The 20,034-nt window shown below is 61.7% G+C and overlaps 2 protein-coding genes across 7 annotated transcripts; one reads left to right on the top strand and one right to left on the bottom strand.

Annotated features, from left to right (window-relative positions):
- Nucleotides 1-255: 255 nt before the first annotated feature.
- On the top strand, nucleotides 256-9,659 carry REEP6 (receptor accessory protein 6). Of its 5 annotated transcripts, none has more exons than XM_030845659.3 (6): nucleotides 256-512; nucleotides 3,293-3,386; nucleotides 3,468-3,606; nucleotides 4,186-4,354; nucleotides 4,568-4,650; nucleotides 8,440-9,659. In XM_030845659.3, the coding sequence occupies exons 1-6, from the start codon at nucleotides 398-400 to the stop codon at nucleotides 9,019-9,021; spliced, it is 1,182 nt and encodes a 393-aa protein (XP_030701519.2). In that variant the 5' UTR covers nucleotides 256-397; the 3' UTR covers nucleotides 9,022-9,659. The 5 variants fall into 5 exon arrangements, 4 of the variants coding, with proteins under 4 accessions (XP_030701519.2, XP_060153425.1, XP_060153426.1 ...); XM_060297442.1 differs by lacking the exon at nucleotides 8,440-9,659 and adding an exon at nucleotides 4,890-5,083; XM_060297443.1 differs by lacking the exon at nucleotides 8,440-9,659 and adding an exon at nucleotides 4,906-5,065.
- A 1,770-nt stretch (nucleotides 9,660-11,429) lies between these two features.
- On the bottom strand, nucleotides 11,430-18,224 carry ADAMTSL5 (ADAMTS like 5). 2 transcript variants are annotated; one of them, XM_030845473.2, is made up of 12 exons: nucleotides 16,951-18,224; nucleotides 16,490-16,562; nucleotides 16,289-16,380; nucleotides 15,986-16,046; nucleotides 15,725-15,833; nucleotides 14,419-14,546; nucleotides 13,996-14,107; nucleotides 13,543-13,629; nucleotides 13,254-13,417; nucleotides 12,876-13,074; nucleotides 12,730-12,801; nucleotides 11,430-12,380 (listed from the first exon to the last, which is right to left on the bottom strand). In XM_030845473.2, the coding sequence occupies exons 1-12, from the start codon at nucleotides 17,004-17,006 to the stop codon at nucleotides 12,079-12,081; spliced, it is 1,455 nt and encodes a 484-aa protein (XP_030701333.1). In that variant the 5' UTR covers nucleotides 17,007-18,224; the 3' UTR covers nucleotides 11,430-12,078. The 2 variants fall into 2 exon arrangements, with proteins under 2 accessions (XP_030701333.1, XP_060151603.1); XM_060295620.2 differs by lacking the exon at nucleotides 11,430-12,380 and having other exon boundaries at nucleotides 12,446-12,801; nucleotides 13,254-13,309; nucleotides 16,490-16,951.
- Nucleotides 18,225-20,034: the final 1,810 nt, after the last annotated feature.

Raw genomic sequence — 20,034 nt, 5'->3', positions numbered from 1 at the left:
GCGAATAATCCCCGGCCATGACCCCGCCCCTCCAATCAGTTACGTCCCGCTACCGCTGGGCCAATCGGCGTCCTTAGCCCCCGCGCCCCGCCCCCTTCCTCCAAAGGGGCGGCTGCGGCAGCCGCGGCCAGCCCTGGGGCAATGCGGCGGAGGAGACGGGGCAGGCCCCACCTCCTTTGTCCTCCCTGCCCTCCCATTGGCCAGAGAGGGGGACAGGAGGCGGAGACCAGCCCGGGGGCGGAGACCAGCCCAGGGGCGGAGACCAGCCCGGGGGCGGAGAGTGGCCCCGGGGTCCGGCGGTGCGGCTCGCGTGGACGGAAGGCAGCGCGCAGGCTCTACGGCAGGTGCACGGGGTGGCGGTCAAGTTCAAGCTGCCAGCCCCGGGCCCGCCGGTGCCATGGATGGCCTGCGCCAGCGCTTCGAGCGCTTTCTGGAACAGAGGAATTTGGCCACCGAAGCGCTAGGGGCGCTCGAAGCCAAGACCGGTGTCGACAAGCGGTACTTGGCCGCGGGTGAGCCGTCGGGGGGGCTCTCGGGGCCGCCGCCCCATTTCACCGACGGGCACACTGAGGCCGTGGGCTACCGGGGCCTCGGACCTGCACCCTCCGGCCAGCTCCGGCTGCGGGGTCCAGCTCAGGCGGCGGGGCGCGCCCACAGTTCAGGAAGGAGACTGCGATTCTGGGTAGGGTCGTGGACCGGGACCTTGGGTCTACCTGCAGCCCCTCCCCGCCCCCGCTGTGCGACCTCGGTCGAGGACCACCCCCTCTCTCGGCCCCGCAGCCGTCCTCTGCTCCCTCCCTCCGGGCCCTGGGTGCCCGCCAGGCAGAAGTCCGGTTCTTCCAGTTGTCCTACTGGCCCCGGGGGAGGACGGGGCAGGTAGGCAGCCAGTGCCCTGCCAGTCTTGCCACCCTCTTCCCGGATGGACTCCAGCATGGAAGCAAGTGTAGAGATCTTCCCGTTTTCCCAGGGGATGCTCCAGACATGGAGGGGAAGGGTCACTCCCACCTCCCCTCAGGTTGTTTTCCTGCTAATATCACCCCCTACCCCTGCCCTTGGCCTGCCCTCTCCCCTCCCCCGTCCGGAGTTGGGTTGTTTGACTGCTGTGGTGGGGTTGAAGAAGGGTTGGATGGGGCCCACGGAGAGGGAGGTCCAGCCACCCCAATTGTCACTTCCATTCCAGTCCCTCCTCTGCCTTTCTTCCTCAATGACCTTGGGTGGCCCCTGCCACCCTCTGAAACTGTCCAGTAAGTGTCCCTTAAGTGCCTCCCCTCTTTTTTGGTGCTTCAGACCCGACTGCCCTCTGCCACCTCTTCCAGGAAGCCCCCCTGGAATGAATCACAGGACACTTTGTTCGGACACTGGGGGGCAGCTCTGGCTGAGGACATGCCACGTGTTTTGAGCCCTGTGTACAGATCCTTAGAGTCCCCTTTCCTCCCATTTCCCTGCCAGCTGGGGGATTCCCATGCCAGACAGCCCAAGGAAGGTCCAAAACCTGTCCCCCCAGCTTCCTAGTGCCCAATCTGTGTCGGGTCAGCCAGGGACCTGCCCCTGAGAGCAAGCCCTTGACCTCCTGCCTGTTTTTCAACATCCCTGATACCAGTGGGTGGGGAATTTAGGTCATAGAACACAGGGGAGGGGCCTGTTGGGAGGGGCCTGCTGGGTAGGCTGGGGGGTCACAGGGAGGAAACCGAGGCCTGGAGTGGGAGGCTGCCCCTGCTGTCTGCCCTGTCTGGAGCATCCACCCCCACCCCACCCCAGCCCCGTATGCTGCTGATTGGACTGTCCCCGCCCATGTCCAAGGTCATCCTCCCTTTGCTGAGGCTGCAGGAATAGGGATTGAGCGGAGAGGGGCCCTGGGAGAGCTGCTTCTCCCCAACTAGCAGCAATTGCCAGGGAAGGGGTGCCATTTCCCCCACCCCCCTCTCCCAGATGTCGGAACCCTTGGGCCCCACCGGCCTGAGACAGCCAAAATACCCCCTCCCAGGTAACTGAGGAGGAAACCCAGAAGAGGCAGTGACCAGGCCTCCCAGGGCCAGCTGGGGATTCCCCTCCCTCTCCTGACCCCAGACCCCCAGGATAAAGGCTAATGCAGGTGGAGGGGAGGGTGGAGAGAACTCTGCCCTTTGGTCCACTAGTGACTTCTGTCTCTCTCTGCAGATAACAGCCTGGAGGTGGGGGAAGAGGCTGTAAATGCTCCCAGGAGCCAGAGGCTCCCCGAGTGATGAGCATGAGCCTCTTCCGCCACCCCCACCCCCAGCTTCCGTTTCGTCCTGGCTGTTGAATGAGACAGAGCAGGGAGGGACAGAGACCTGCACACAAGAAGCGCTTCATAAATGCAGCAGCGACCATTATGATTTCAGAGTGGCTAACGCTCCTGGCCCCCATCCCCCACACCGTTCTCCTCTGAGCCCTCATTGCTGGGAGTGTGCTTGGGCCACCGGAAGGGGTTCCCTAGACGTGTAGGGCGGGGTCCCTTCTACTGAGTCTTGTTTAGCTAACTCCACAGCAGCCCTAGGAGACAGGGCCACTACCCGCCCCACTGACAGTTGGGGAAACTGAGGCTGCAATCAGAGAGACACTTGCTAGGTGTCTCATAGTGGGTGAGAGCCCTCCTCAGTCAGGGGGACTCTCAATACGGCGCTTTGCATCCTCCCACTAAGACAAGGGCTCTCAGAGGGGGCCGTGCAGCCCCCAGGAGACACCGGTCGATGTCTGGGGACATCTGATGGTCACGACTGTGGGGGGCTCCTGGCATCAAGTGGGTAGGGACCAGGGATGCTGCTCCACACCCCAGATGCAGTGCCCAGGGTGGTTCCCCCCGCCCCAGAGTCAGCAGTGGTGAGGGGAAGAGACCCTGGACTAAGAAAAAAGTTAGAAATTGTTGCCTTTCTCCGCTCTCCAGGAATCATGCCTTGGTTTTTCTCCCATTTACTTATATTCAAACTCTAGCCTCTTGTGCTCAGCTCCTCCTATAGGACCCAGAGTGAGGTGGTTATAATTGCAGAGATCACATATTCATTCAACAAACACGGGGCAGCCACTCAGTACAGACCAGTCCTAAGGTGCCGGCCTGCCCTTGGGGAGCTCACAGTCCCGCGGTGGAAACTGACATGTTAGTGGGGTTCAGGGCCACGATGAGGGTTGCCCAGGTGCTGCAGGGCAATAACCCCTCCTAGAGGGGCCGCCGAGGCTTCTGGGAGGAGTGATGGATGCAGGCTGCATGGGCCAGGCCAAGGGGGCTCTGGAGACTGGGCTCAGCACGTGCAGCCCACACCCAGCCCCCTCTCCGCAGGAGCCGCCGCTCTGCTAAGCCTGTATCTTCTGTTCGGGTACGGGGCGTCTCTGCTGTGCAATCTCATCGGCTTTGCATACCCCGCATATGCTTCGTGAGTGCCCGCTGGTTTGGGGGCGCGGGGAGGGGCGTCTGGGGCTCTGAGCAGCCCCTGACCCTGCCTTGCCTCCCCCAGGATCAAAGCTATCGAAAGCCCAAGCAAAGAAGACGACACTGTGTGGCTTACCTACTGGGTGGTGTACGGCCTGTTTGGGCTGGCCGAGTTCTTCAGCGATCTACTTCTGTCCTGGTTCCCTTTCTACTACGCGGGCAAGGTGGGCACCACCCGGGACACACCGTGGTGGCTGGGGTTCCCAGGAGCGGGTACCCAGGGGTGTCTGACGGGGTAGGCCAGGCCCATCCCCAGGGGTGTCTGATGCGGAGGCCAGGCCCATCCCCAGAGGTGTCTGATGCGGAGGCCAGGCCCATCCCCAGAGGTGTCTGATGCGGAGGCCAGGCCCATCCCCAGAGGTGTCTGATGCGGAGGCCAGGCCCATCCCCAGGGGTGTCTGATGCGGAGGCCAGGCCCATCCCCAGGGGTGTCTGATGCGGAGGCCAGGCCCATCCCCAGGGGTGTCTGATGCGGAGGCCAGGCCCATCCCCAGGGGTGTCTGATGCGGAGGCCAGGCCCATCCCCAGGGGTGTCTGATGCGGAGGCCAGGCCCATCCCCAGGGGTGTCTGATGCGGAGGCCAGGCCCATCCCCAGGGGTGTCTGATGCGGAGGCCAGGCCCATCCCCAGGGGTGTCTGATGCGGAGGCCAGGTCCACCCCAGCCCAGCATCTGATGGAGGAGACCCCCCCCAACCCGAGGCACAGAGTGGGGCCAAGTGGAACTCCTGCCCTGTGTCCGCAGTGCGCCTTCCTGTTGTTCTGCATGGCTCCTGGCCCCTGGAACGGGGCTCTCGTGCTGTATCATCGCGTCATACGCCCACTGTTTCTAAAGTATCACGAGGCCGTGGACAGCATCGCGAGCGACCTCAGCGGGCGGACCCTGGACGTGGCGGCCGGAATAACGAGGGACAGTGCGTGCTCGCAGGGCGAGGGGTGTCTGTCTCTCCGGTCTCTGTCTGTCTGTCTGCCTCCCGGCTCCCCCTGCCCCACTCACCTTCATTCCTGCCTGCTGTCCTCCTGACTCTAACTGGGCTCTGTCTGGCGTCTGGACCACCTCCGCTGGGTGCTCGCTAAATCTTCCCCTCTCACTGTCCGCCTCTGTCTCCTACGCTCTCCGGAACCAGTCCTGCAGGCCCTGGCCCGCAGCCGGGCTCTCATCACCCCAGCGGCTGCGGCAGTGGGCCCCTCACTGCCCTCGGAGCCGACTGTACGTAATGCCCGCCCCTGGGAGGTAGGGAGGGCCCACACGTGTGTGCGCACGTGCGTGTGTGCGTGCGTGTGTGTGTGAGTGCCGGCACCTGCCTCTCTCCCTGCCAAGGCCGGCTGTTGGCCACTCAAGTGAAGCTGGTCCCCGGCAGTCCCCAGCAGCCTCTGTCCCAGTCTCCACCGGCTTAGCGCAGCCCTTGGGCCCCTGGACACAGCCAGACCCGCCTCACTCACCCTCAGGGCGCTCTCTCCACAGTCAAAGCAAGCGTGACTCAGCTCCCGAAGAACAGGTGAAGTCCCTGCCCAGCCCCTGTGCAGAAAAGCCGGCCGGCCAGCTGGAGGACGCGTTACACTCCAAGTCCTCCGTGGATTCCCCAGCCGACTCCCCAGTGGAGTCCACCACCAGCCCCTCGTCCCCAAGCAAGCCAGCCCTCAGGAGCTGCACCAACTTGGGCCACTCCCAGCCTCAATCCCCTGCCACTGGCTCTGCCAATGGCACCCAGCTGCCCAGCAAGCTCCGGGGTGGGCTTCTGTCTCGAGCCAACTCCTCCAGCCAGCCCCAGGCCCCAGGGCAGCCCCAGGCTCCCGGGCAGTCCCAGTCCCCCCGACAGCCCCAGGTCCACGGCCAGCAGCGCGCCCAGCCCTCCATCACTTCCTCTGGCCCTTCCCAGACGTCCCACCGGTCCTCAGGCTCTGCACAGCGTCCCAGCACCTCCTCCAGCCAGGGACCCCACCTTGTGCAGTCTCCCAGTGGCATCACCATCCCCCCTCAGCCCCCCAACAAGACCCCCGATGGACCAGAGGCCTCAGCCCCCAAGTCCAGCAGACGGCATCAGAAACGGCCCATAACTAAAGCCACCAGCAGCACCTCGGTGCCCAAGCTGCCTGTCTCCTGCCAATTCGAGTCCAGCACTGAAGTCATGTGCATCTGGCCCCACCACAGACATGGATTCCACTACCGGCAGCACTGCTGGCGGCTGAAACACCTGGCCTGCTAGGGAGGGCTCAGTAAAGCTCATCTGGACCAGCCTTATCTCACCTTCTGTCCGCTGGGCTCCAGGGGGCGGGGCTTCTTGGGCACAGGGTCTCCTCCAACCAGGGCAGGTGCTGGGCAGCCCCACTTTACAGATGAGAAAACCGAGGTTCAGAATGGAGGTCTCACCAAGTGGCTGAGAAGGACACGAGCCCGGGCAATCCTTGTCCTCACGCTTTCTCTCTCCCCTCCTGGGGTAGCTCTCAGGCCCACTCACCACAATCCCCTTCTTTTTTTTTTGGCTGGGCCGTGCGGCATGCGGGATCTTAGTTCCCTGCCCAGGGATCGAACCCATGCCCCCTGCAGTGGAAGCACAGAGCCTTAACCACTGGACCTCCAGGGAAGTCCCCATAATCCCCTTGTTGTGAAAACTCTTCCAGACAAGCAAGCTAGAGGCAATAGCCCCACCTCACTTGCGTTCCCTCTAGAAGCAGATGGAGGGGCAGGAATTTGAGTACAAGTCCTTTACGTGGGAGGGATCCCAGGAAGAGCCGAGAGGGAGAAGATTGAGGTGGGAGGGGAAAGAAGCCAATAAAGCAGGTGTGGCTAAACCCAGCACACCTGCCAGCCCGTGGCTCTCCCGCCCATGTTGAATGCACACCTGAGACTTATCCTGTCCAGGTGCTGAGGGGCTGGATCCACCACCCTGCCGGTCACTGCGGGGAGCGGTGTCCATTCACTCCACCCAGCGCCCCCGCAGGCAGCATAGGGGCCAGGGCCAGGCAGCCTTCAGCAAAGAGGCCCCGGGAGGCTGGCCGTGGACGTTAGCCTGGCCTTCATGGAAACTGGGAGGCGGGAGCTGGGTGGGCACGGACAGGACCTCCTAGGACCTGCCGTTGCTTTCCTTTGTGAGGCCAGCACAACCCTGATTGTAAAAACAGGCAGAGACAGAACAAGTAAGGAATGTGATGCACCTGTCATGTGGATATAGACGCAAAAACGTCTAAGCAAAAAATAGCAAATCCAACCCAACAGGATATGAAGAACCAGAACACTCTGCCCCCACTGCCCCGTTCAACTTCATGTCCCCGGAAGCACAGCCTGAGTTGGAAGCTGGGGGGTGGGGGGAGCTGAGTGAAGCAGTGGGGGGGGGGTCTGGAGCTGGTACTGCACCTGGAATCAGCCCCCCTGGAGCCCAGGGGCCCGTGTTTTGTGCCTCCACATCTGTCAGTCACTGGTTTCAGCCCACCCCCGGGAAGGGGCCTTAACCCCACGGGCATCTCCGAGTGGCAGCTACCGTCGCCCAGAGACAAATCTCCCGTGAGGCATCTGCAGCCACAGCTGGGAGGACACTGTAGCGCCCATCACATCCCGCCCCCTGCCCACACACACCCGAGCTCTGCTTCTCCCAGATTCTGGTTGGTTACAACTTCTGGGCCCAACACAAGGGGAGGGTTAGGAGGAGAAACCACAAACCCCGAGAGGGCAGTGGCTTTCAAGGCCATAAGTCAGTGGTTCTCAACCGGGGGTGATTCTGTCCCAGGGCCATTGGGCGATATCTGGAGACACTTTTGATTCCTGCCCGAACACATCAGCCAAGTACTGCAATCCTTTGACGTGTCATCCCTCTCCCCACTGAGCGGCCCAGCTTGTCCCCAGCTGGTGGTGACCCTGTCCATCACAGACAGTATTCCTGAAAAGGAGGCAGCTCTGGGTAGCTGCCAACCTGGCAGCCCTGTGTCCTCATCCTTGAGAACACCAGCGAGAGAGGAAAAAGCACGGAGCGAGTGCTACTGGTGAGCAGTGGGTCCAGTTCATTCAATCAGTCACTGCAAAGGCCCTGAGGCAGGACCGTGCCTGTTGGGTTAGAAGAAAAGCAGGCAGGCTGGTGTGGCTGGAACCACATGGGCCAGGGCGAGAGACGAGGTGGGTCTTGGGGGTGGACCACGCAGGTGCCTGCCTGGAAGGTGTGGTGAGGACTTTGGCTTTTACTTGAGAATGTTGGATTTGTTGGGAGGAAAGGATCGAGGGTAATTATTAATGAGCCCCCACCCTGCTGAGAAGTCCACTTGGGCTCTGGGGACAGTGATCCCTTAATCTGCTTATTGCTGGCCCAGGTGTTTGAAGCAGGTGGTGTGGCCTGGGTCCAGGGCAGGAGACGGGGCCTTGCCCCACCCCCTGTGCCCCTTGAAGATTGTCCTTGGGCCCCGCCCCCCCAGGTCAGGTCACCTGGGAGCACAGGTGAGCGGACACACACCTGTCTCCCCAGGTGGAAGCAGTGACGTTGACTTAGCCCCTCAGATTTGTTTTGGTTTTAATTTAAATGTACAGAAAAGTGTAACCCGCGACTTGGGGGCAAGTCTCACAACAGGGCCGGCCCCTCCCAGTCACTTCCCCCTCAAGGTAACCCCCATCCTGCCTCCATTGCCTCTGGCCTTGAAGGTCACTTGTGTTATGTCCACGGGGTCTTCTGTCCCCTCCTGTCTGACTCAGACTCACCACGCTGCTGCGGGAATGACTGGTGCATCATTCTTTCTCGTTGGCAGAGAGCATGTCATTCTGTGAGGGCCAGAGAATGATTCAGTCCACTGCTGATGGGTGTTAGAGTTGTTTCCAGTGGGGGGCTATTGGGACTAAAGCTGCTAGGAACATTCTAGAAGCAGCCTTTGGTGAGCGGAGCTCTCATTTGTCTTGGGCGTATACCTGTCAGAGACTGCAGGGTGTAGGGTGAGCCTCTGAGTCTCCTGGGGCTGCCGTAACCAGTCACCACCAACTGGGTAGCTTGGGACAACAGGAATTTTTCCTTTCACCATCCAGAGGCCGGAAGTTCAAGATCAAGGTGTCACAGGGCTGTGCTCCCTCTGGAGGCTCCAGGAGATGGTCCTTCCTGCCTCTTCCAGCTTCTGGGAGCCCCAGGCATCCCTGGGCTTGTGGCTGCGTCCCTCGGATCTCTGCCTCTTCCAGCTTCTGGGAGCCCCAGGCATCCCTGGGCTTGTGGCTGCATCCCTCCGATCTCTGCCTCTGTCTTCACACGGGTGTCGTCTGTCTCTCCTCTGTGTGTCTCTTACAAGTCACTTGTCACTGGATTTAGCGTCCATCTGGATACTCCAGAATGATCTTCTTGAGACTCTTAATTACATCCTCAGGGGCTTCCCTGGTGGCGCAGTGGTTGAGGGTCCACCTGCCGATGCAGGGGACACGGGTTCGTGCCCCGGTCCGGGAAGATCCCACATGCCGCGGAGCGGCTGGGCCCGTGAGCCATGGCCGCTGAGCCCGCGCGTCCGGAGCCTATGCTCCGCAACGGGAGAGGCCACAGGAGTGAGAGGCCCGCGTACCACAAAAACAAAAAACAAACAAACAAACAAAAATTACATCCTCAAAAGTCCGTTTTCCAAATAAAGTTCTGTTCACAGGTTCCAGGGGTTAGGGCGTGGACATGATTATTCAAACTTGTACACGAGTGTGCGTTCAGCTGTAGCAGAAATAGCCAAACTGTTTTCCCAGGTGGTCAAGCCATTGTAACCCTCAACTAACCCTCAGGGTGTGAGACAGTCCAGGGGTTTTCAGCAGCCCTTCAACCGGACTCATGTCCTCCTGTGGGTGAGCCAACTGGTACAGGGCCGGTGAGAGAGAAGCGCAGACAACAGAGGGGTGCTGTCTGCAGAGGATTCAAAACAGTAAGAAAAGCATCGCACCCCCCAGAGCTGGTACTCCACAAGTTTGTTGAATACAATATTTTGTGGGGTTGATGAAAGAACTGTCGTGATTACTATTGTTTTATTAACATAGACACAAGTTTCAAGCTTGCCTGTTTTCATTCTTTATCCTTTAATAAACATCGCTTCCTGCGGGAAGTCCATTTGGAGAATTCCCAGTTCTGGACCCTTGAGGACTCAGCTGTGAGCGCTTCCCCTGAGAAGCGGTTCCGTCTGTAACCACCTGCGGTGTCTTCGGGCAGCAATCCAATCTCTAAACCAAATGGGCCCTGCGTGTTCCTACAGGGACACAGTAATCCCAGAGCCAGGGATTGTAAAGACACAGAGATACAGATCTCGAGTCTCTCCGTTTCCGTTGTTGCACCTGGAGTTTTTATTCGTCTTTAAAAGTAAAGCATCAAAGCAGCGTGGAATTTTTGCTGGGCAAGTAAGTGCAAATGCTAGTCCCACCTTCAACTGGGTTGCTGATTTTGAGTATCTTTAAAATTGCAATGTTTTCTTCTCTCTTTAAATGCTTCCATTGATTGTTTGTTACATGACCATTACCGGAAACAATGTTGCCGCTCGGAGAACGGCATGTGGGAAATCGTGGCTCCTGTGGCCACAGGCCATCCTGTCTGCTAGAGTGGGCCCTGCATTGGCCTCTGCCCCGGCAGGAACCTCACCCCTGCAAAGCGGTCCTGCTAGTTGGGGAGTAGATGGCAGGGTTGCCCCACAGAGCTCCGGGGAAGAAGAGGCCGGAGGCTCCCATTTCCAGACACTGAACACACTCCCACACTGCAGTGAGGCAGAGGGGACCATCTGGCGCCATCGGGGACCTGAAGCCCTTGGGGGCTGCAGGTAACACCTGAAACGCTGAATTCCTTCTCCCCCCCGTCCTGCCACCAGGGGGCGCCCAGACCCCACGCCTCCTTCCAGAACTGTGCCCCACTCTGCCCCATGGGAGGGGGCGTTCGGGAGATCCTCCGGCTTCAGCACTTGTTACAGAAGACAGGGCCAGGCCAGACCGCCCCAGGCGCTGCTGGGTCCCAGGCATACAGTAGGTGCTCAATAAATACTCTTTGGAGGAATGCACGAATGAACAGAAGGGCTAGGGAAGGAGTCTGGAAGAGTGAGGTTCCCAAGATCAGGGCCGGGAGGGGCTGAAAGGGTATATACAGATGGGGAAACTGAGGCCCAGAGAGGGGCAGGGCTTGGCCTGAGGTCACCCCCAAAGTCAAGGGCCGAGTCCATTGAGATCCACATGTCCAGCACCCCTTGCACACTCCCACCATCCCGCGCCCCAGAGGAAGACACAACCACAGATGGTACAGACGAGCAGGTTTTCCCAGATCACGGTGTGAGTCAACCCACGCAGGATGGGGAGGCAGAAGGGGAGGTTTGCTGGGTGACTATGTGACACCCCACTGACACTTCCAATCCACACATGATCTAGGCCTGCCCTCCTGGCTCTAGAATCTATGAGGAGACTACATCCAAGACACATGAGGGCAGGGCACACGCTGAGGGTGGGGGCTCTGACCTGCCTGCTCTGCTCGGCCTGAGAGGAATATGTGGCCCCAAGGGGCATCGGGAGGGGGCTTGGAACCTCAGAAAGTCCCGCCTTCCCCCATCCTCTTATATTCCCCGTCCTCACGGTTGCCCCAGGGTCAGACACACTGCGGGGAGGTGGGGGCTGGACCAGGAGGAGGGGATGAGGTGCACGTGATTGCGTGTGTACAGGTGGTGACAACGTGGCTGTGGATCTGAGTAACAGGGCATCCTGAAGTGTCTGCAGCCAAGTATGTGAAACTGGGGTGCCCTTGTTAAAAAAAAAACTGCTTGTAAAAATTAAATAGGAATAGGGCTTCCCTTGTGGCGCAGTGGTTGAGAGTCCGCCTGCCGATGCAGGGGACACGGGTTCGTGCCCCGGTCCGGGAAGATCTCACATGGCACAGAGCGGCTGGGCCCGTGAGCCATGGCCGCTGAGCCTCTGCGTCCAGAGCCTGTGCTCCGCAACGGGAGAGGCCACAACAGTGAGAGGCCCGCGTACCGCAAAAAAAAAAAAAAAAAAAAAAAAAAAAAAATTAAATAGGAATAAAAAAGGGGTGAACAGCAGTGTTGCCTGGAGGGAACCCTCCCGCCTCCCCCCGAACTGCGGAAGCTGTCAAGATTATCTCTGAACTTTCTGGTAGCCAGGGCAAAAGGGGAAATTGGTACGTTACAGTGCCTGGGTAGGCATGTTTACTAGGGGGTCATGCCTGTTTTTAACAGTGTCTCTGAATACGTGAGGGTGCGTGTGTTAAGTGGCAATGAGAAAGGAGAGACAGAGTGTCGGGGGTTAAACAGTGGTGAGCTTCCTGGTAGCCAGGGCAAGAGGGGAAAGGGATACATTACAAGGTCTCCTTAGGCATGTCTTCATCGGGGTCATGCTTGTGTGTGACAGTGTCTCCCAGCAAATGAGTGTGAGGCAAGGGGAATAAAAGCAGACACAGAGTCTCTGAGAGTAAAATAACTATGAGTTTCCAGGGTGAGAGAGGAAATCAGAGCTAAAGAGTCCATTTAGTGTATCCTCACCAGTGCGTGCCTGCTTCCGACAGTGGATCTGACTGAGTGCAGGGGTGTCTGAGTGTGTGTGGTGGGGAGTCACAGAGCTGCAGGTGGGAGATAGTTCTGAGCTCCCTGGAAGCTATGGCAATAGGGGAAATATGCTGACTTTGAGCCTGGTCAGCCGTGTGTGGCCGAGGTCTGGTCCAGGGGCTCAGAGGGGGCAGCGTCTGGCGGCCAGGCGCACGCGGCTGTCCTCGGCGGGGCTCCAGGGCCGGGCGTAGCCAGCATGGGGGAGCAGCAGCCAGTCCTGAGTGCCATCGGGGCTGATGAGGCGCCGGGCCGCCAGCAGGTAGTCCCGATGGAGGGCCAGCGGTGGGCAGGGGCAGCGGCTCGGCGCCCACACATACTCGAGGGCCCGCAGTGGCGAGCGGTGCTTGTAGATGAGCTGCACGCGCACCTCATATCGGGTCTCCTGGGCCTGCCGGACGCGGCCCAGCACGCGGGCCCGGAACACTGCGGGCAGGGTGGTGCTGAGCCCGGCTGGACGCTCCGCCCCGGGGCCCATCCACACACCCCTTTCCAGACGAGGGAACTGGCGGTCAGGTGGGGCATTGGGGGCCCTTGGGGACTGTGGTCAGCTGAGGCCTGGGGTAAGGGTCAGCTCAAGGATCAGTGAGGGGTTAGGAGTGAGATTAGGGCAAAGGATTAGATCAGGGAGTCAAATGAGCGTCAGGAGGGGTCAAGCTGGAGTCAGGTCAAGGAGTGAAAGGCAAAGTCTGACCAGGGTCAGAGGTCAGCTGGATAGGGGTCAAGTTCAGGTCAGTTAGGGGCCAGGTGAGGGATGGGGTCAAGGGCCTCTCACCAAAGTCGCTGCCGCAATAGTGGAGCAGCCGGTGGGCACGACCGCGGGTGTCAGGGCAGGGTGGGCAGGGGTCTGCGGGGGCAGTGCAGTCAGGGGCACAGGCCTTGCTTCCCTGCTCGCCCCCGCCCAGGCTGTCCCCAGCTCACCTGGGGTGGGGCCTGGGGTCCGTGGGGGGATAACAGTGGGGGCAGCGGGAGACTCAGGGGACTGAGGATCTACCTCCCGAGGCTGCGGCTGCCGCAGGGACCAGCCCTGGGCCTGAGCCTGCGCCTGGAAGGGGCCATAGCGCTCCCGGGGGAGCCAGAACTCGAACTCAACGCCGGGGTTGGGCTCCTGCAGGAGGACCTGGGCGGCGGGAGTGGGGGGGTGTCACATACTAGGGAGCTGCCCTCGGACCTGATGGCCCAGCGTCCCCCAACACACACTCTACCCAGCCCCCCGCCCCCGCCCCGCCCCGCCCCCTGCTTCCCAACGGATTCTTTAACCCCACACTCCCAGACGCCCTCTCAGAGGCCCGCCCCCACCTGCAGGAGCAGGTCTTCGGAGGTGGGCCCGGCGGCGCGCAGCGTCTCCTCTGACCCTGTGACGCGGGTGTAGACCACGTGGGTGCCCGCTGCCTCGTAGGTCCCGGGAGGGCTGACCGCCCAGTTCCCGTTGAACACGTAGCGCCCGTCGCCCCCCATCAGCGCTGCAAGGGAAGGGTCAGCCCGGGCTCCCCGGAAGCGGCCCCGCCCGCCTCCCGACCCTGTCGCCCCCCTCCCCGCTGGATTCGGGCAGCCAGCAGGGCGCCTCCTCCCTCGGACCCTGCGATACCCAGGTGGTTCCGGCTGCGGTGGGCGGCGCGGATGTGCCTGGCGCCCTCAGGGATCAGGGTCACGTTCCAGTACCCAGCGAAGGCACCTGGGCGGGAGGGAAGGACGGCGTTGGGGAGCAGGTGGGGTGTATTTGAAGGATGATTTGAGGATTAAGTGGGATACTGCGGTAAGAAGGTTAGCCAAGGCCCTGGTACTTCGAAAACGCTTCCTAAAGGATTGGAGTTACGATGATGATCACTTAAGTGCGGCAGCAAAGGAGTTAAACCCCGTCTGCTCTGGGAAGGGCGGGACAATCTGGCAATGACCAATCAGAACGATGAGCGAGGGGGAGACTGAGCAATGACCAATCAGAACGTTGAGCGAGGGGGGCTGGGCCGCAGACTGCCCAATCAGTGCGGGACGTCTTAAAGGGCCCGCTCTGGGAGAGCGCGAGGACGGGGAGGGCGGTCACCGGCATCCCGGAACACGCGCTGCACGAAGAGGCACGAGTCGTTGGCGCCGCCGCAGCGGCCGCAGCGGTCTTCGCGGGCATCCGAACCCAGCAAACCGTCACAGCCGGCTCTCTAAAGGGATGGGGAGGGCACGGGCGCCGTCAGACGGGCCCTGCCGTCGAGGGGGCGGGGCCCACGGAAGAAGACAGGACCAAGAACTAAAAGGATGGAACCTGGGGGGCAGACCCTAGTGGGAGGAGGCTGGGGATGAGGCCTAGTGATAGGTGGGGCAGAGGAGGTCGGGGACTCGGTAGGGGGCGGGGCCTAGGGAAGAGGGCGGGACCAGGAACTTAGTGAACGGTGTCTGGGTGCGGGGCCTGGAGGGAATAGGCCGGGTGGAACCTACAAGGGGCAGGGATGGGGGCGGGGCCTGGAGTTCTTACGAGGCAGCGGCCAGCCACGCAGAGTCCCTGGGTGCCCGGGCTGCAGGGGGTACCGTCCAGCACGCGGCCGAAGCTGTGATAGAAGTCGTGCCCCTCCGCCAGGCAGTTGAGGTCGCACTGGTTGGGTGCTGGGGATGGGAGGAGTCGGTGGCAGTGGGGGACATATCTGAGTTCCAGCCCCCTTCCTGCCAGTCTCCCCTCAGGCAGCCATCCTCTTGGGCAGATGAGGCCCAGAGACTCAGCCAAAGCCACACATGGAGGCTGAGGCAGAGCCAGGACTGGAACTTAGGCATTCTGCTTCCCGTTCGCTGGGACTGTCCCAGGCAAGTATCCTGGGCCTGCACTCATTCGTTCATTCATTCATTCATTCATGTTCAGTCCTAATATTAGGGGCCCACTATTAACATCATCACCCATTCTTCACTCATTCTTCCATACGTTCATGCCACAAACACTCATCGAGCACCTACTATTTTCCAGACAATGTTCTAGGCTCTGGGGCACAGAGGTGGGCAGAACACACTCGGCACTTGGGCTCTGCACCCAGAAGGTGCCCCCAAAAAGGTTTTGGCCAGTTCTGACTGAGTCCTGCATAGCCTGAGTATGTTGCTGGCCCTCCCCGGGACTCAGTTTTCCCCTCTGCCTGGCAGTGGGGCATAATGGACAGTCTGACCACACCCGAGGCCCACAGACCTGATCCCTGCTCCCCCTGCTCAGTCTCCCTCTGGCTCCCGACGCCCTGAGGCTGGCTGGCAGACCCAGCCTGGAATAGAGCCTGAGCTGGCCCTGGCGGGCCTTTGTGGGGGTGAAATCATGGCAAGTTTCCGCCAATTCTTAGGGTGAAGGAAATAAAAATCTGTGAGGTTGACGGGTGGAACTTTCTCCATTCTAGGATTTTCTTATCTGTGTCTACCCCCACCGTGGCGTCTGAAGCTGCCTATTTCCCTTAAATCTGGAGGCGCACTGCCCCAGGCACACAATTATATAACTCGCTATTTTCAGCTCAGTGCGACAATATTTCCTGCTACTGGTGTAAGTTTGAGAAATGTTGGCCTCTGGATACAGCTCCCAGTAAATCCTCAGCTTCGTGTTCGACCCTGTGCAGAATAGACCCTGCCTCCTTCTGCCCTTCTTCACAACTCACACTTGCTTTCCACCCTTCACTTCACTAACTCCTACATATCCCTGAAAGCCCCAGTGCCAATGCCCCCTTCTTGCACCCCTCCAAGTCCCCCTTCCTTCTTAGCAGCCACTTTTCCCTGCCAGCTCTGAGGGAGCTGGACTAACAGGAGCATAGGCTACTCACCACCATAGAAGGGCACCCATTGGTAGGTCTTCTGGGTGCCCAGGACAGGGTGGCCATTGTAGAGGGCGCATTGGAGGTCTCGGAAGGGCACGGCCCCTGGGGGACATTCCTGGGGACACAGATCGGTGGAGCAGAGGCTGGGACAGCCCCGGGGATGCCCAGAGAATCTGGCATGGTGGCAAGGATATTTGGGGGCATGAGTAGGGAAGCAGGAGGGCTCCAGGGAGAACTCAGTCTGGGGGGTGGTTGGCTAGAACTTACGGGCAGCTGGCAGAGGCGGTACTCGTGGGTGTCCCCCCAGCACAGCTCTTCCCTGGGAAACCTTCGAGGGGCAGGGTGGCCAGACTGCGGTCAGCACCTCCAGAAACCGTTCCACAGAGCCAGCCTGCCCACCCATCCACCCCCGCTAACCCCACCCACATTCCAGCTGGATTAGTGGGATTAAAAGGCACAGCTTGTGTGGGCAGGTCGAGGGTGCGGCCAGGGGCTGGGCCAGCCTGACAGGAGAGGAGGGGCAGGGACCCCCTCCCGTCCCACCCAGCCGGGTCCCAGGAGCCTCCTCACCGGATGCATTGCCGGCTGCGCACGGAGAGCCCTCGCCCGCATGAGCTAGAACAGCGGCTCCAGGAACCCCATGGAGTCCACTCACCCGGACCCTACTTGGGGAGACAGAGGCAGAGTCAGCCTGGAAGGGAGGCTGGTGACCCCCACACTGCCAGCTGGGTTCCCATGCCCACTGCCCCCTGGGCTCATGTCCCCCTTTACCTGAGCGTTGCCCCCCAAACCACAGTTCAGGAGGGTCCACAGCAGGAGCAGGAGATTCTGGAGTGGGCGGGGTCTGGGGGACAGGAGGGGGCGCAGCAGTGGGGGGGCCAGCAGGCCAAGGGTTGCACCCCAGCTCTTCCCTGACTGGCTGTGTGATTTTGGACAGTATCTCAACCTCTCTGAGCCTCCCTTCTCATCTCTGAAAAATGAAGTCATAATAGAGCCCACCTAATAGGAGAGTTTTGAGGGGTTCGTCAAATTAGGTGAGGAAAACGGGGGCCACAGAGCCCGGTCTGGAGAGAGAAAACTCAAGTAATTATTACTGGTTGTTTACTGTCTATGATGCACGTAGTAGGTGCTTATTCACCGTCTGATGATGGAAGGAATCATTCCAGGAGCGTGCACAGGTGTCTCCAGGGTCCTAGGGCCCTCCCCAATCTCCCCACCATCTTTGCTCCTACCTTCCGGTGTGGCCAGGGGCCAGGTGCTCCTCTTCCCCCTGCCTCAGTTTCCCCATCTGTGCAGTGGGGACCAGCTGGGCACAGTCCAGGATTCTATGGGACCTTGCAGAGGGTGTAGCTGGTGGTGGCTGGGTCTGGTGCCTGGCAGAGCTCCCCCCACCCCACGCCCGGGCGGGCCCCAGCCTCCAGGGCCCCCTCAGCTCCCAGACCTGCAGCAGCCAGGAGCTCCCGGATGGGGGGCGGGACGGGGCAGGGTGACCTGGCCCCGGTCCAGTGGGTGCCTCATGGCCTCATGCGAAGAGGGTGTGGGATGGAGCCCCAGAGCCGCCTGCAGAGGGAAAGGGGCTGCCAATGAGGATGACCCAGGGAAGAGGGAGGCGGCTGTGTGGGGGCGGGGGAGAGGGTGGCTGGGAGGCTTTGCCTCCCTGGGCCTCAGTTTCCCCATCTGTCAGGGGAAGAATGAAGTCACTTGCCATCCCCACCCTCCCCATGACCATGGCATTGGTGGAGAAAGTGGCGGGCTAGGGCCAGGGAGCCCAGCGGTCAGCAGTGCCCAAAGGACACGCAGGCCATGCTGGAGGGCTCCGGTCCTGGATGTCCCGGGCAGCGGATGGGGGAAGGCAGGGCCCCACTGGATGTTCTCGAGCAGCAGTGTCCCTGGTTATCAGGCTCTCCTGGCTCTGACATTCAAACCTGGGGCACCGAGGGTCTAGGGCCAAGGTGGCTCCAGATGCTGAGAACCTGGGGGACCACGGGGTGGGTCCCCCGTGGGTCCCCCCCTCTCTGACCAGAGCTGTGAGGCTGGCTGCATCTCTGAACCCCAGCACTGGCTGGCCCAGGAAGCCGGAAGAAGTCCGGGTTGGAGAGCAGTAGGGGGAGGGGGCTTGACCCTCGGACACCCGCTCCCCTCTTAGCACTGGCTTGTGGGGTGGGGGTCTAGGTGATGCAAAATGAGGGGCTTGAGGGATCACCATTCCCACTCTCCAGAGCCCCCTGCCCGAGGAGCAGGACACACCCCCCGTTTTGGCTGCAGTCCTGACTCTTGGTGTGATCTCAGGGCAAGCCACGCCTCTGGACCTCAGTTTCCCAAGGAGGAAGTGGGGATGAGTTTTCTCCCACCCTGGGGATTGCTGCCTCGCCACCCCCCAGCTTAGGGACGGGGAGAAGACTCCGGCCGGGATAGTGGGGGGATAGGAAGAGGGACTTACCGGCTACGTAGAGCCCAGGCGGCGCGTCCAGGTTCCCAGGGCTGCCCGTGGGCGAGCGGAAGCCGCGGGGCCCGCGAGAAGGGGCGGGGGGAACCCGGGACGGCCCCTCCCACCCGGCCTCCCAGGGCGCGCCCCGGCCGGGGTCCAGAGGGGCGGCGGCGCCGTGCGCCCCCGCGCGGCCGTTGCGCGCCTGGGCGCCGATCTGCGGCAGGGGACTGCTTCGCACGCGCCGCGGCCCCCCAGAACTGCGGCCTGGTGTCCGACCGTCCGCGCCCCGGTGACCTTGGGAAGCCCAGGGCGGGGGAGCCACGCGGGGACTGACCGCCCTTACCCCCACCTCGGGGCTGCTATTCCGGGCGCCGCGCTCAGGGCCCGGGAATGTGAGCGAACCGAGGTCGCCCTGTTGAGACTCCAGGAGGGCGCTGCCCTCTCCCCACCGACGCCCAGATCGCGTCCCCACGAAGGTTCCCTTTCCTGGCCATTACCCCTCCCCAAATCCCTCTCCCTACCCCTCCCTCAAAGTCACCCTACTCAGGAACCGGCGCGCCTGGGTTCCCGCCCCAGGTCCCGACCACCCCCAGCGCAGGGCCCCAGAGCACTGGGGGGAAGCTCAGTCCCAGGGGCCTGGCGTGGGGGGCGGAGAGCCCCTTCCCAGCCCGGCGCATTCCCGGGCGCTGCTGTCACCAGAGGACGCGCCCCACCCCGCCTCCCGCCCTCCCTGCCCGGCCCCAGGCTGCAAGCCGTGGCTTCGCAGCTAGACCCGGGTCCAGAAGGTCCGCCTCCCACGCGACTGTGGCCCCACCCTCCCCGACCTCAAGTTCCCCATCAGGGCAATGGGGCCGGCGGGGGTCTCCACAGCGACAATTCCAGGTGGATCTCAGCTCTTTGCGCGGACGGGCAAGGACAGGGTTACCCCAGGGTTCCGCACCACCAGACCTTTCCCCGGTTTAGCATCTGCGCGCCCCCCCCACCCCTCATCCCCCGCCCAAGCAGGGACGCAGCAGGCACCCTCCGCTCGCCCCCTCCCCTGGCTCCTCGCTGTGGCCCCAGGATGCTGCCTGGCGAGCGGGTTGAGGAGATGGGGGCACCAAGGGGGGCGTTGGGTGGACAGCTCTTCTGCTCCCTGGGCTCGGCCCAGGCTCAGCTTGAGTGTCCCCTTCTCCCGGGAGCCTGCAGTGAGGTGTTCCAGCCCCGACCACAGGGAGGGGGTACCGCCGGTCCAGCTCTGTCTGTCCTCCAGCCTGGAGCAGCTCAAGGCAGGGCCATCCAACGCCGTTCATTCATCCAGCACTTACTGAGCATTTACTTTGTGCCGCTACAGCTGTGAATCCGGCTAGTGAGGGGAGACAGTGCCCTACGAGGGCACCATGCTACCTTCCCATCAGGACGTTCTGCAGAGATAGCCCAAGCCCACGGCAGAGGGGGTAGGGGGCCAGGAAGGCCCTCACGCAGGAGGTCACTGCCGCAGGGAGGTGGGGGAAGGGCAGCCCAGTCTGCCTGGAACAGCACATGCAAAGGCCCTGAGGCTGGAAAAGGGAATAAGGGACAGTGGGAAGGTTGGGGTGGGTGGAGCCAGTAGCCAGCCTGGGGGTGGGATGTGGTCAGAGAGGGGCCAGGGGGATGGCAACCCTGGGAGGTGGGAGGGGGTGCTCTGGTTTGGGAACAGCTGCCTCTGGCTGTCATGGGGGCAGGACAGGGGACCTGGAAAGCAGTGGGGAGGCAGTGGCAAGCATGCTGGGGTCAGGGGCTGGGCTGGGGGCGTGGGGGGTGGGGAGGGCACTGGGCAGCTCCCAGCTGTTTGGAGTGGAGTCTGCAGGCCTTGGGACAGATCCCACGGGGGAGGCACTGGGAGGAGGCAGGTGGGAGCTTGGGCTGA

The sequence above is a fragment of the Globicephala melas genome, chromosome 3, assembly GCF_963455315.2.
Source record: "Globicephala melas chromosome 3, mGloMel1.2, whole genome shotgun sequence".
Classification (NCBI taxonomy): Eukaryota; Metazoa; Chordata; class Mammalia; order Artiodactyla; family Delphinidae; genus Globicephala; species Globicephala melas.
This window is presented reverse-complemented; position numbering and strand designations above follow the sequence as displayed.